The 16,336-nt window shown below is 40.6% G+C and overlaps 1 protein-coding gene across 3 annotated transcripts in view; it reads left to right on the forward strand.

The window, feature by feature from the left end:
- LOC144680956 (AFG1-like ATPase) overlaps positions 1 to 16,336 on the forward strand; it is a 168,036-nt gene that overhangs the window by 92,618 nt on the left and 59,082 nt on the right. For all 3 annotated transcript variants that reach the window (XM_078542534.1, XM_078542535.1, XM_078542537.1), the window contains one exon: positions 2,631 to 2,689. In XM_078542534.1, coding sequence (XP_078398660.1) covers positions 2,631 to 2,689 — 59 coding nt within the window. The remainder of the gene's footprint in view (positions 1 to 2,630; positions 2,690 to 16,336) is intronic.

Raw genomic sequence — 16,336 nt, forward strand, 5'->3', positions numbered from 1 at the left:
AGTGTAGGCCATTGCAGCTGATCCTGTTGCCCTGACACCACAGAACCACACTTTGAGCAGGATGTACTGGGCAACAACTGGGACAGAATTTGGTTTTTTCCCTTGTGATGTAACTTAAACCATGTATTTTAAAGCATTGTAAAAATTAATGCATCATCCATTTTTAGTGAAGCTACTGGCAAATACTTATGTCCATGAAAATTTAATAGTTAGAATTTTCTTCCTTTTTCTACCTATTTTCTCTTGTCTTGTGAGGATGTTGATTCCTTGCTGGTATACAGTCCTACAAATGCTATTCTTCATATGTAAGTATTACAGGCTATTTGCCCACAGTGGATACCACAGATGAGAGCAATCCAATCCTCACCAGACATTCGCACTTTCCAGCAGGGGATGATGGATATTTTAGTAGGAACCCTGGCTAATTTTCTGCTGTTCTCTTTCTCCCAGCCATCACCACCACCACTAGCATCCCCCCACCCCCCACCCCACCTACCCCAAAAAAATATTATAGCACTAAGGCCAATCACTCTTCAGAATGAGATTAATGAAGCAGGTACTGGGCATTAAACATGAGACCAGGGTTTGAGCTTGGTTCATGCATTTCTTAAGGGAAAATTGTGTTTAACTTGCTCGAGTTTTTTGAGGAGGTAACAGAAAGGGTTGATGAGGGGAATGCTGTTGATATTGTGTATATAGGCTTTCAAAAGGCATTTGTTACAGTGACACTCAACAGACTCAGGAGCAAAGTTATAGCTCATGGAATAAAAGGGACAGTAGCAACATGGATATGAAATTGACTGAGTGACAGGAAACAGAGAGTCGTGGCTAATGGATGTTTTTTAGTTGGAGGAAGGTTTGTAGTGGGGTTGCTCTGTGTTGGAACCTTTGCTTTTCCTGATGTATGTTAATGACCTAGACCTTGGTGTACAGGGCACAATTTCAAAGTTTGCAGATATGAAACTTGGAAGCATTGTGACCTGTGAGGAGGATAGTGTCTTCAATAAGACATAGACAAGATGATGGAATGGGCAGACAGGAGGCAGATAAAGTGTGCGCAGAAATGTGAAGTGATTCATTTTGGTAGGAAGAATATGAAAAGACAATATAAGATAAAGGGTACAATTCAAAAGGGGGTGCAGGAGCAGAGGGACCTGAGTGTATATGTGCATAAGTCATTGAAGGTAGAAAAACAGGTTGAGAAAGCAGCTAATAAAGCATACCATTAATAGGAGAAAAGAGTACAGAGCAAGGAGGTTATGTTGAACTTGTATAAGACACTAGTTCAGCCTCAGCTAAGTATTGTATCCAGTTCTGGACACTGCACTTTCGGAAGGATGTGAAAGCATTAGAAAGGATACAGAAAAGATTTACGAGAATGGTTCCAAGGATGAGGAATTTCAACTATGAAGATAGATTGGAGAAGTTAGGACTTTTTTCCTTGGAGAAGAGAAGGCTGGGGGGAGGTATGATAGAGGTACTCAAAATCATGAGGCATCTGGTCAGAGCCGATAAAGAGAAACTGTTCCCACTAGTGAAAGGATCGAGAATGAGAGGGCACAGATTTAAAGTAATTGACAAAGGAAGCAAAAGCGATATGAGAGAACTTTTTCCACACAAAAACAGAATTACCTGGAAAAACTCAGCAGGTCTGGCAGCATCGGTGGAGAAGAAATCAGTTAACGTTTCGAGTCCTCATGACCCTTCGCCAGAACTGAGTATAGTTAGGAGAAAGGGACTATACTCAGTTCTGCCGAAAGGTCATGAGGACTCGAAACGTTAACTGATTTCTTCTCCACCGATGCTGCCAGACCTGCTGAGTTTTTCCAGGTAATTCTGTTTTTGTTTTGGATTTCCACCATCCGCAGTAGCTTTTAACTTTTTCCACACGGTGGTTAAGGTTTGGAATGCACTGCCTGAGACCGAGCTCTGGTTCACTTTTTTTAACCAGGTGATATTGTAGTTGGGGGTGGGGTAGCCCAGCAATTTTTATTGAAGCATTCAAATAGCATTAATGGCCTACAGTTCTGAGCTGCATTGTTATTTATATCAGAGTTACAACACTTCAGTAAAAAAGAGGATGCTCGCGATGTGTGCAGTTGAAAGCCTGGTTCTTGCCATTAAGCTTTGTTTTGTTTAAAAGAAATCCAACACTCAGAGCTGAAGAGGCAGATGTTCCAACAACCGTTCACGAATGCCTCTAAACATTTATTAACCATAAAAGTTGTCTTATATGTATAACTTGAACCTGTTTATTTTAACTTGATTTAAAGGTATTTTGTTCAAACTGTGTTTGAAAAGTGGCAGTACCAGTTGGTTAAGATCCTTTTTATAAAAGTAAAAAGGCTTTATTTCTCCATTTCAAAAATGACTCGTGACACACAGGCTCCAGCATTGATCTTTTTACTTCAGAGGGCCTGCGGACTTTCTGCTGTTGTTCACACTCTAGTTCACGTCATAACTATCACTGATCAATATAAAGAACTCTATATATTGCTTGAGCAGGAATCAATTTTGTATCTTTGGTCTTGCTATTATCTGCTATTGTTGGGGGGTATATTTGCCAAAGTGAAAGAAGAAATGCAATTATCAAGCTAAGTAGCAAAGCTAATGCCAATTTTTTCTTTCAGACCTCTATAAAAATGGGCTTCAGAGGGCTAACTTTGTGCCATTCATTGCTGTCCTGAAGGTAAAGAAAGTCATGTTTTGATGTTTTCTCTTTCTGACTGTAATATTGATAATCAGGGTTTACACAGGTTCCTTTGATCTTATCTTCAAGGAGAATGCTACTAATAATTACTCCACCAATGCTGCTAATGGAATTGCTGTTCGAAAAGGAGAATTGAACAATGACAGGCCCTTAGATTTTTGAGTGGGCACACAGCAACTCGATAGCTTGTTTTTTCTTAACTCTGTGACTGCCACGGGCAATTTTAAAAAAAAAGACGAATGGGCAAGGGCATTATGTTGAAGAATATTGCAGGTGTGATGTCAGGGAGAGAAGTAATTTACTTACTGGTGTAGAAATGCATCTGAATGGAATTTTGAATCGGTGTTTCCTTTGTGCCACTTGCTTAAGGATATTCATTCTGTTCCAACGGATGTTGGAGACAACTATTCTTTTAAGCGCAGACTGATGAGTGGGTTTGGCGTGATTATCGGAGAAATGGTTAACCCTCTTGATGGCTTAATGGATTTATGTAATAGTTCCTGTTAAGACATTATATTCAGAAGGATCTTAAATCCCAGAACGGTGAAGAGAAACAGAATTTTGTAGTTTATTTTTTGTTGAATGACCAGGACAGGCATAACTCTAAATCTAATGTGTTTTTTTGTGCTGAAAGAACATTTGTATCTGCTGAACAGTTTGACTCTTATTCATTGTGTATACAGATTGCTACATTTTATTGATTGTGGATACAAGGAGAGCAGAACCTGCAAGCTAGCACAAAAACTATAGCTGTGGGTTGGTGTCCGCAGGCTTCCTGACCCTTATTCTGGCAGAAATGTTTATAACAGGTTTTTTTGGGTCATCTTTTGGAAAAATTCATTGTTTTTTTTTCCCCCCCATCCATCCACCTCTTTCCACTCACCATTTACCTAAATAATTTAGACTTATGAATTGTAGGAATGGTGTCAAAACTTGTAGATGATATCAAATTGGTGGGTATTGCTAATAATATGGAAGACTATCAAACTGCAGGAAGACATAGTCAGGGATTATAAACATTACCAGAATGGTGGATAAATTATATAAAATTCTGTATGGCAAAGTGTGGTACGCTTTGATCGAAGAAATAAAGACCACTCTTCTTGGGAAGATCAAAATCCAAATTGGGTAGATACCTGAGAACACAGATACATGAATCACTAAAAGTAGCAACACAAGATAAGGCCATAAAGAGTGCAAACAAAGTAGCAGGGTTCATTTCTAGATATATAAACACAAAAACAAGGAGATAATGCCTAAGTCAGGTAGATAACATGGAATACTGTGAACAGTTATGCTCTCCTTTCTACAAAAGTGATATTTAAACACGAGTGTGTGTGGAATAAAGATGTGCAAGCATTTTTTCAGAATTGAAAGGATGAAATTATGGGAAAGATTGAGCTATCTGGGGTTCTGCAAAAGAGAACATTAAGAGGAGACCTGATAGAGGTATTTTTAAAATTCTAGGGGGTTCAATAGGGTGGACGTAGAGGCAATATTTCCATTTGTGTGAGTCCAGAACCAGGGAACATAAATAAAAGATTGTTACTAGCAGACAAATAATTTTGACGGATCTTTATTACAGAATGGTGAGAATGTGGAACTTGATGCCTCATGGAATGGTTGAAGCAGGTAGCACTGATGTATTTTAAGGAGAGGCTTGAAGCACACTTGAGAGCAAAGGGAATTGTGGACTTCAGTGGGAAAAGATGGGAAGAGGTAGTTTTATTGGAAAATATAAATACTGGTACAGACCAATTGGAACAATGGTCTGTTTCTGTGCTATAAATTCTACATAACAGATACTTAGGAGGGGAGGTGGTTGTGTAGTGGTAATGTCACTAGACTGGTAGTTCAGAAGTCCAACTAATCCTCTGGGGGCACGGGTACAAATCGCACCACGGCACTTGGTGGAATTTAAATTCAATTAATAAAATCTGGAATTGAAAGCTAATTTGTAAAAAAACTCATTTTATGGGATGTGGGCATCGTTGGCTAGGTCAGCATTTATTGCCCATCCCTAATTGCCCTTGAGAAGGTGGTGGTGAGCTGCCTTCTTTAACCGCTGCAGTCCATGTGGTGTAGGTACACCCACAGGTGCTGTTAAGGAGGCAATTCCAGGATTTTAACCCGGCGACAGTGAAGGAACGGCGCTATATTTCCAAGTCAGGGTGGTCCGTGGCTTGGAGGGGAAATTCCAGGTAGTTGTGTTCCCATGTGTCTGCTGCCCTTGTTCATCTAGATGGTAGGGGTCGTGTGTTTGGAAGGTGCTCTCTAAGGAGCCTTGGTGAGTTCCTGCAGTGCATCTTGTAGATGGTACACCCAGCTGCCACTGTGCATCGGTTGTGGAGGGAGTGAAATTTTATGGATGAGGTGCCAGTCAAGCGGACTGATTTGTCCTGAATAGTGTCAAGCTTCCTGAGTGTTGCTGGAGCTGCACTCATCCAGGCAAGTGGAGAGAATTCCATCACACTCCTGACTTGTGCCTTGTGGATGGTGAGCAGGCTTTGGGGAATCAGGAAATGAGTTACTTGCTGCAGGATTCCTAGCCTCTGACCTGCTCTTGTAGCCACTGTATTTATATAGCTAGTCCAGTTCAGTTTCTGGTCAATGGTAACACTCAGGATATTGATAATGGGGGATCAAGCAATGATAATACCATTGAATGCCAAGGGGCGATGGTTAGATTCTCTCTTGTTGGAAATGGTCATTGCCTGGCACTTGTGTGGCACAAATGTTACTTGCCCTTTGTCAGCCCAAATCTGGATATTGGTCAGGGCTTGCTGCATTTGGACATGGACTGCTTCAGTATCTGAGGAGTCGTGATTGATGCTGAACATTGTGCAATCATCAGCGAATATCCCCACTTCTGATCTTATGATGGAAAGAAGGTCATTGATGAAGCAGCTGATGGTTGGACTAGGACCCTACCCTGAGGAACTCCTATAGTGGAACTGAGATGATTGACCTTCAACAAACACAACCATCTTCCTTTGTGCTAGGTATGACTCCAACCAGTGAAGAGTTTTCCCCCTTGATTCCAGCTGACTCCAGTTTTGTTAGGGCTCCTTGATGCCACACTCAGCCAAATGCTTCTTTGATGTCAAGGGCAGTCACTCTCACCTCACCTTGGGAGTTCAGCTCTTTTGTCCATGTTTCAACCAAGACTGTAATGAGGTCAGCAGCTGAGTGGCCCTGGCGGAACTCAAACTGAGCACCAGTGAGCAGGTTATTGGTAAGTAAGTGCCGCTTGTTAGCACTGTTGATGACCCCTTCCATTACTTTACTGATGATCGAGAGTAGACTGATGGGGCGGTAATTGGCCGGGTTGCATTTGTCCTGCTTTTTGTGTACAGGACATACCTGGGCAATTGTCCACATTGCTGGATAGATTCCAGTGTTGTAGCTGTACTGAAACAGCTTGACTAGGGATGTGGCAAGGAGCACAAGTCTTCAGAATATTGTCAGGGCCCATAGCCTTTGCAGTATCCAGTGCCTTCAACCGTTTCTTGATGTCACTTTGAGTGAATTGAGTTGGCTGAAGACTGGCATCTGTGATGCTGGGGACCCCTGGAGGAGGCCAAGATGGATCGTCCACTCAGCACTACTTGCTGAAGATTGTTGCAAATGCTTCAGCCTTATCTTTTGCACTGATGTGCTAACTCCCCATCATTGAGGATGGGGATATTTGTGGAGCCACCTCCTCCAGTGAGTCGTTTAATTGTCCACCACCATTCACAACTGAATATGGCAGGACTGCAGAGCTTAGATCTGATCCGTTGGTTGTGGAATCGCCTAGCCCTATCTATCGCTTGCTGCTTCTGCTGTTTGGCATGCAAGTAGTCTTGTGTTGTAGCTTCACCAAGTTGACACCTCATTTTTAGGTATGCCTGGTGCTGCTCCTGGCATGCCCCCCTGCACTCTTCATTGAGCCAGGTTTGATCCCCCTGCTTGTTGGGAATGGTAGAGTGGGGGATATGCTGGGCCATGAGGTTACAGATTGTGGTTGAGTACAATTCTGCTGCTGCTGATGGCTCACAGTGCCTCGTGGATGAATGCCTAGATCTATTTGAAATCTATCCTATTTAGCACGATGGTAGTGCCACACAACATGATGGAGGACATCCTCAATGTGAAGACGGGACTTCGTCTCCACAAGGACTGTGTGGTGGTCACTCCTGCTGATACTGTCATGGACAGATGCACCTGGAACAGGCAGGTTGGTGAGCATGAGATCAAGTATGTTTTTCCCTCTTTTTGGTTCCTTCACCACCTGCCACTGATCCAGCCTAACAGCTTCGTCCTTTAGGACTCGGCCAGCTCGGTCTGTGGTGGTGCTCCCGAGCCACTTTTGGTGAAGGACATTGAAGTCCCCCCCGCCACCCAGAGTACATTTTGTGCCCTTGCCACCCTCTGTGTTTCTTCCAAGTGGTGTTCAACTTGGAGAAGCACTGATTCATCAGCAGAGGGGGACTGTGCATGGTAATGAGGAGTTTTCTTTGCCCATGTTGTCCTGATGCATTGAGACTTCATGGTGGCCACAGTCAATGTTGAGGATTCCTAGGGCAACTCCCTCCTGACTGTATACCACTGTGCCACCACCTCTTCTGAGCCTGACATTCCGGTGGGACAGGATATACCCAGGGATGGTGATGGTGGTGTCTGGGGACATAGTCGTACTCATGGAATCATACCTTACAGACGATGTCAGGCTGTTGCTTGACTCTGTGAGACAGCTCTCCCAATTTTGGCACAAGCCCCCAGATGTTAGTAAGGAGAACTTGACAGGGTTGGCAGGGCTGAGTTTTGCTTTGTAGAATACCTTCGCTCAGTCTGCAAAAATGACCCAGACCTTCCTGTCGCTTGCCATTTCAACACACCACCCTGCTCTCATGCCCACATGTCTGTCCTTGGCCTACTGCAATGTTCTAATGAGGCCCAACGCAAACCGGAGGAACAGCAACTCATCTTCAGATTAGGCACTTTATGCCCTTCTGGCCTTAACATTTGAGTTCAACTTCAGACCATGAACAGTCCTCCATCTTGACCCCCTTTATTAATCCAATTTTTTTCTGCAACTACCCCCCCTCCCCCGGAACAGGGCCATCTGTCACTTGTTCTTATGTTTTGCTTTCACAGAGTGCTGACCTTGTTCTGCTGTTAACACCTTCTGCTATCTTACCTTTCTGCCACTGTCAGCACCTTCTTTAGTCTTTAGCACTATCATTAACACTCCCTTTGTCTTCTGTCCATGACATCTTTTGTCAAATCTCTCCTGAGCTCCCACCGATCCCTGCCCTTCTATTTTGCTCCACCTGCTCCACCCCTCTTAATCGGTATAAAATCCATCATCTTTCTATCCCTCTTTAGCTCTGAAGAAGTGTCATGTGGACTCGAAATGTTAACTTTGTTTCTCTCTCCACAGATGCTGTGGAAAGAACGGCTGAGTTTTTCAAGCATTTTCTGTTTTTTACTTCCCAGAGCATTACCATGGGTCTCTGGATTACCAGTCCAGTGACAACACCATTACGCCACCGCCTTCCTTTAGTTGGTGACCATGAAGCTGTCATCAATTGTTGTAAAAAACCACCTGGTTCACTAATGTCCTTCAGGGAATGAAATCTGCCGTCCTTACCTGGTCTGGCCTGTATGTGACTCCAGACCCACAGCAATGTGGTTGACGATTAATTGCTGTCTGAAATGGTCGAGCAAGCCACTCGGTTCAAGGGATGGGTATCACCTTGAAAGTGACGCCCACACATTCCATGAAAGAATTAAAAAAAATACAGTTGTGCTGTGTATGCCAAAAATAGATAGAGTTGGTACACGTTGACTTCAGTTTCCACTTGTCAGAACAGATTGATACATTTCTTTATATATGTAATTGGGGACAGGGAACAGAAGAAACATACTTGCTTTTACTGTGTTGTAGCTTCAAAATCATCATGGATTTCTCAAGCTTGACTACTTCCTTGGACAAGTTTTGTCTTTCCTTTCATGAAACTGAGTGAAAGGTGTGCAGGAATAAAATGCCACAATTCTGGATGAAAGGGGAAAACTGGGTTAATTTGTCTCCACCCTTTGGGAGTTTACTCCTGGCAATCCATTGCAGAGAATGCTTGCAGGCTGTATCTCATAACTTGCTCAGTGCTTCCCATCAAGATGCCTTTTCATGACAAGTGTGGGAAAAACTCGCCTTTGTGTTCCTATATTCTGTTAAACTGTGTTCCTTTGGTGTGCAATGCCACCATGATGTTGCGCAGTTCCTCATAATGTCACCTCCATTTCTTTACCAGCATCTGTTTTTGGAAACCAGCGACTCTAAACTGAATTGCTTTCTCCTTACAATTTACTTAATACTTTTCATTCCAGATGATTTTTTAAAAAATTACATTAATTTTGAATCACTCACATTTGGGTTCAAACTCGGATGAAAAGGCCCTGCTTCACACTTGACTACTCAACCCCAAGGACCAAGGTTTTCAAATGAGACAAATGGAGCTAACCTAGCAACAGAATAAAATCAAGAACCTTAAATTTTCCTGTCTTTCAGTTGGTCCTTTTTATTAATAAGTAAAGCCAAATGCTCAAATAAAACTAAATTTGAATGTTTCTTCAACAAAAATACCTGGAAAAACTCAGCAGGTCTGGCAGCATCGGTGGAGAGGAGCACATTTGACGTTTTGAGTCCTCATGACCCTTCAACAGAACTAAGTAAAAATAGAAAAGGGGTGAAATATATTTTTGTTTTTGTTTTGGATTTCCAACATCCGCAGTTCTTTGCTTTTATATATTATATATTTGAATGTTTCTTCTTTTGACTTCAGTTTGGTAACGCGCTGTGTTGCCAAAACAATCAACTATGTTGAAAGCGCAAGGTAACTTCAGAAGTCACAAAGTAGTGGTCTTATTGTGGACAGTTAGAATTGAGAGTCTTATGATGTGACAGCTGTGAAGCCTTTACCATCATGAACAAATATAGCAGTTGCTTTGTATAGCAGAACAATGACCTCTGTTGTCACTGTTGAGCTTTTAAAACATTTAATTTTGTATAAGGTCATTTCTAATAGATACTATGAGGTGTTCTGATCACATAGTACATAGCTAATGGATACTGAGATGTTAAACAACTTTTCTTCTAAGCTGCTTTTTTATTTTATTCTCCCGCATCTGACAGATTGATGCTGCTTAGTATTTTTTAACTTGGACACCTCTGTTCCATTAACAGGCATCTTTCCAATAGCGAATGGCATGAGCAATTAACCATCCTCTTCGAGTCATCTGCCTGGAAGCTTAAATTGAGTTGTCAGATTGCAGCCTTATAAGACTTTGACACTACAACAGCCTTTTATAGGCTACAATGACCCAAAGACCAACCTGTGAGGTCAGTACTGTGACCCCTGTGCGGCTGTCACCTGAGCTGAGTACTAGGGTTAATCCGCTGCCGATGTATTTGCTTATCAATTGACTTTGCAGTGCAGAGTCTGCCCACTGACGTCAATTTAATTCTTGGCTGTTCATGCAAAACCCTGAATCTTTGCCACCTATTTTTGCCTCAATTTTTTTAAGAATATGCCTTTTCTCCTCACTTCAAAAGTATGTGAGGCTTATTTGGCATCACACAATTAGGCCCATGTCAATTGTCTATTGTTTAAATTTCTAATGAAAGTCTAACTATTACCATGCCTTGCCCACTAGCTCCCACTCTAGTTGAAAGGATCAGGGCCCATAATGAAACCAATAAATTTCCTCTGTTTTTGGTGTACTGATGTAATGCCGAATCAAGTTTTCTGTTTTTAATCCCAGGGCAATTAGTATAGTCATTGGGATTTTTAAGTTCTTTGTTACAGGCCACCTCGGAGGTCTGCAGAGAAGAACCCTAATCCAATAAACGTCTCATTTAGATCATGAAAAGAAAGCATGAGGAGAAGCCCCACAGGAGAGGTCGTTTCCACTGCCTCTAAGCAGCAACACTATGGGGAACTGTCAAATTAACCAGGAGGTCCCCATATTTAACATGCATTTTCTGTTGAAACTAATAATAGAATAATTATTTAATGCAGGTAGAACCTTTATAACAGACCATAAAAGAAATAATAATTGTCCGCCAAAGAACTTGCCATTATGTTAGCTGTCTTGCAAAAGGCATGGGGGAGGGTGTGAGAAATGCAAGTAATAAATAGCTCTGGCTGAAGTTGGTCACAGAAAAAAGAATTGATAATTAGATGTAATTAGGGTGTATGAATCGTTGTCTTCTGTTTTGGGAATGAATAAATTTGGAAGAAAAAACCCTTGTGGTGAAAATGCTTTGATGTAAGAAGAGTAGTTGTGGCTTGGCAGCATAAAGGCAGTGTTTTATACTTTTTGCATAATAGCTGTAACACAGAAATGGTGAAAGGACTACAGCCCCCTATTTGCTTTAGACCAAGTGCTTTGAGGTTGGTTGATTCTTTTCAAACAAAAAGCATCAAAAGTTTTCAGCTGTTGGTAATGAGGAGTAGACCTCAACACAGCTGAAGGAGTTAGTTATCTCTAATTTCTCCCTCTGGATCGAACAATAACAGATCAAAAAATTGAACTCTCGTCTTAAAAGTGATTCAGGCGCAAGGTAGAGTTTGTAGGTGGAAGAAGTGTTTTAGCTTGACTTTTTACAAGCTGTGTCTTGCATGTAGTAATATAGCATGCAAATATGACTTTTAAAAGAAAGTACAAGCACTGTCCACAGATGTAAACCTGTTCCTTTTTTGTAGCACGGGTGGGTTAGAGATTCTCACTGTGCAAATGGTGATTTTATTACAAAAAAAATAAATGCACATCACGCTGCCATTTTGGCTTCTTCCTGTGTGATCACTGCATATAAAGGGAAAATAAGTATGGAAGGTTGTTCCAGCACTGATTAGAATTAGTTCCTTGTGCAAACATAGCAACTGAGAACTATTAATTCTTCTCCTGGTTTTACTAATTTGCTGCTGTTTCTGTTCATGTTTTGCCTTGCAAGTACAGAGGAATAAACGTTTGTTACAAGAGCTCTAAAAGGAACTGTTTCAAATTTAGATAGATATTAAAATTTAAAAAGCTTCTGGGATGACGTACCAGAATATTACAGTTTAATTATCTTGTTAATCTTGAAAAGGTTTCTTCAGTGTTGCTCTATAACAGTCTGTTATTTTGTTTTACTATTGAATCGTCTGCTCTATAATTAACATTCTTCTAATATTCAAATAAATAGTTATAGACTGAGACCGAAAAGCATCTGAGGAAAAGACATTCAGTTAAGCAGAAATGAGATGAAATGTTTGGTACTGGATTAAGCTGATTTTGTCAGTCCCTTCTGTGTAGGTTGTGATGTTGGTTTATGATTTCACTACACCGATCAATCAGAGGAAATGTTTTCCTAATGGGGTTTAATTTCCTCCGATAACACACTGGTTAACATACTTGTGTTCCCATGAGTAGAGATTTAAGGAGTAACCTATTTGAGGTGTTTAAGATGGTTAAATAATTGATAGGAAACTTGAGTATTGCTGAAAAAAGACATATCTAAGCTTTTCACTTTGCACTCATAAGGACATTCACAAGAATACCAATATAAGGGGAAGACAACAATTTATACTGTATGTGAAGAGAGTGCTGATTGGTTGGCAAGTGGCGTGACCATAAGACGTAGGAGCAGAAGTAGGCCATTCGGCTCTTTGAGTCTGCTCTGCCAATCAATGAGATCATGGCTGATCTGATAACCCTCAACTCCACTTTCCTGCCTTTTCCCCATAACCCTTGATTCCCTTACTGATTAAAAATCTGTCTATCTCAGATAAAACTATAAGACAGAGGAGCAGACGTAAAGAATGCACCACTGATGGTGACTGACAGTTAACTGCCAAGAATTGTTTTAAACCAGGCAACTTAACCCTGATTGGTCAAGGCATTGCCCTGAGGAATGAGTCAGCGAATGGCTGTCACTTATTTTGTTTAACTGAAACAGGCACAATGTATGCGTATTCCTCAGGGCAATGCCTTGACCAATCAGGGTCAAGCTGCCAAATTTAAATTTAAAACAATGCTTGACAGTTAACTGTCAGCCACCATCAGTCGTGCATTCTTCATGGCAACACCACTTGCCAACCAATCAGCACTCTCTTCACGTAAAGTATAAATTATATGTAAATGTAAATTGTATTGGTATTCTTGCGAGTGTCCTGATAACTGCAAGATGAAAAGCTCTTTGTTCAGCAATACCCAAGTTCTGTACTACCAGATGACTATTTGATAGAAAACTATTTCCTCTGGTGTGGGAGTCAGGGGCATAACCTTATAGAGCTAGGCTATTCATTGGTGATGTCGGGTGTACTTCTTCACACAAAAGGTAGTTGAAATCTGGAACTCTGTTCCCCCAAAAAGCTGTGGCTGGGTGTTAATTGAAAATCTCAAAATTGAGATTGATAATACGCTTGCCTGATAAAAATGTAATTGGCTTAATGTGTAGATCAGCTCATGATCTAAATGGATGGAGGAACATGGACTGAATGGTCTACTCCTGATACGTTCCCAAACATATGAAAATAGAAAATATTTGCAAAACAAGCTACTGCATCCATGTTTGAAAAATAAATTAAGTTATTTGAAATGTCTTTTAAGATATAGTAAAAGCTGCCTCCAGCAGAAAGGTCTTGTATCGTATCATTTCATTCATACCAACCCTGATGGAGTCACTGTATCTCCTCATAATCTTCCCTCCCACAATCACCTGAGTTGTATTTGTGTTTCAACCTTGGACTCTCAGCCATTGGCTCAGATTTTATTGTAGTGGGGCTTTTAACATTTGCCATAAGTTAAGACTTACCCTTGCACATAGGAGTTTTTGTATTTTTGTGTGGCAGGTTGTGAAAGTGAGCTGATAATGTCACAACGAGTACAAAGAGCATGCACTTTTGCATTTATGGAACATTCTTGGCTTTATGCCCTTTTTCTTCCCTACTAATGCAAAACCCAATTCTCTGCATATATTGCTTTCAGGTTGATTTCTTTGAGGATTTCCTACCCGGCATCCATTTCCCTATTCTTCACAAACTTCAACTAATCCTGAACTTTATCACACACAAGTCCTGCAAATCTATCATTGGCATCCTTGACAAGTTGCACTAGTTCCCTGTGCTGTAGTAAATTAAGTTCAAGATCCTCTTCTCATCTTCAAATCCGTTTTAAGCTTCACCTTGATACTTGATCAGTCTTCAACCTCCACCACTTGCGGGGAGGCGACGGTGTAGTGTTATTTTGTTGCTGGACTAATAATCCAGAGACCCAGGGCAATGCTCTGGGGGACCTGGGTTCGAATCCTGCCACAGCAGTTGGTGAAATTTGGATTCAATAAAAATCTGTATTTAAAATCTAATGATGGCCATGACACCATTGTCGATTGTTGTAAAAACCCATCTGGTTCACTAATGTCCTTTAGAGAAGGAAATCTGCTGTCCTTACATGCGACTCCAGACCTACAGCAATGTGGTTGACTCTTATTTCCACTTGTTCAGAGGGCATTTATATCGTGAGCATCAGTGGAATATGTTTATAGTAACCTTCCATTTTACAAAGTGTAGCATAACTATGTTTTGAAGTGACGAAATCTGGAATATAGTTTCTCCATTGTTTGCAAGTGTTAAAACAAAAGTGAGTAATAATTTGAAGACAACATTGTTTTTAACAGATTAACCTTTAACTTTGCTTTGGTCACTAATGAAAATCGAATAGAGAAGATTTAATGAGAGATGTTCAGAATTGAGTTTTGATGACATAAACATGGAAAAACTGGTCAGTGAACCATTTACCAAAAGGTATAACTTCAAGATCATATAAGGGAAAAGTTTTGAGATTTTTATTTTAATTCAGAAGTTATTTGGATGTGGAATGCTTCTTCACAAAACAGGTTGGAAATTGATTTTCCAATAGCTTAAAATGGGTAAATTTTGAAAGTAAGAATTTTAAATGTTTAAAAGAGGAAATGATGAGAATGGGCAGTTTCAGCATGATGGGCCGAATAGCTTCCCTTGGTTATTTTGAGGACCTTAGTAGAATATTGCAGTATACCTTTTAAAAAAAACTAAACTGCACAACCTACGTATTAAAGTGAAACCATCTCAAACTCATCATATTATGTCTTTCTGGAACTTGTAGCTTGTCTGTGGGGAGATTTTGTATCCCAAAACAAAGAGAGTGCGGGGGTACTGACAAAGCATTGCAGTGCCTCACTTAAATGGGATTATATGTATTCATGTCTCATGCAGGGTTCCAGTAGTTGACTTGGCAATCTTCATTTATGCATTTTGAGCACTTCACTATGCAATTATGAATGATTCAAAGAATCAGTTCTTAACAACCTAAATTTTAAAGGCTGATTAGGACAAGGATTGATATTATAGTAGGGTGGAACTTGTTGCAGCATTATTTCTGGAATCATTATTAATCATTGCTGGTCAGAAACGTTTCTGTATATTGCTGACTATCATCAGCTGTGATAGTTAACCCTTAGGCTGCCAGTCACCGCATTTTGAAACACTTAATCTCCAAATACCCAACTGGGATACAAGACTTCTGGTAGTTTGGATAACCTATCCTCATTAGGAAGGCTACTAATGCAGGTAGCTTGAAAATGACTCTCCATGTATAAATGGGTCCCCTTCCTGCTACCCTGAAAATCAAACTAATAAATGCTTTCCTGTGAGAGGCCGAGTTTTCTTCGTGCATAATTTTCTCACCTTTGCATTAAAATAACTGAGCTTTCTCTACAATCACTTTGAGTGCTGGACACTTGCTTTGCCTGAGTCTTTGCTACGATGAAAGGAGCTGCCTGTTGGAGACCTAAGCATGTCGCAGTAGTCATGGCGGTCCACAAGCTGAAGTAAAATGAAGCCCAAGATGGGCCTGATTTCTATTGATGGTGGCTACAATTGGACCAATAACAAAAAAAAAGCTCAAGTTTTCTTGGTTATGGAGGAGTCTGATGAGAATTCTATCTAATGCACTAACCTGGGAAGCTGTAAGTGGTCAGCAAGGTGCAAAGGTTTTGTTATACATGCCAGAAGTTTTCAGAACTTGCTTTATCTTGCTCATAACATCACCAGAAAGTTCCTCATTCATGTCATGCAAACTGCAGCTTTGTTCTCTTTATTGCCTTTGCACGTATGCCTAATCTTTTGTCCTTTCGCAGCACAGAAACTTCCATGATCTAGAGTCTCAATGGGTTGCAAAGATACATCAGAGATGAAAGATTGCATCATTGAAAATCACTATAATGCCTGTCAAGAACCCTGACAGCGTGAATAAAAGTAATTCAGGACAATTATTTCCAATTATAGAGAGTAAATGAAAGACGGGAATCAAGCCACAGTATCTTAAAAATCCTTAACACTGCAGTACAGCAGATCAACTTGAGAAATCTATAAATATGATTTAACCTTAATACCTGTGTACCACAGAGCTTGATTTTTTTTCTTTGTCCATCTCTCCCTCATTTATTAATTGTTTGTCATGTGACTTACTTAGGAAATCTTTGCAAACTTTTAAAATAAACTTCGTAAACAACTTCCTGCCATGAGGCATTGGATTCCTTTTGCACGTGGTAGTTCTGGGAGT

The sequence above is a fragment of the Cetorhinus maximus genome, chromosome 5 (genome assembly GCF_964194155.1).
Source record: "Cetorhinus maximus chromosome 5, sCetMax3.hap1.1, whole genome shotgun sequence".
NCBI lineage: Eukaryota > Metazoa > Chordata > Chondrichthyes > Lamniformes > Cetorhinidae > Cetorhinus > Cetorhinus maximus.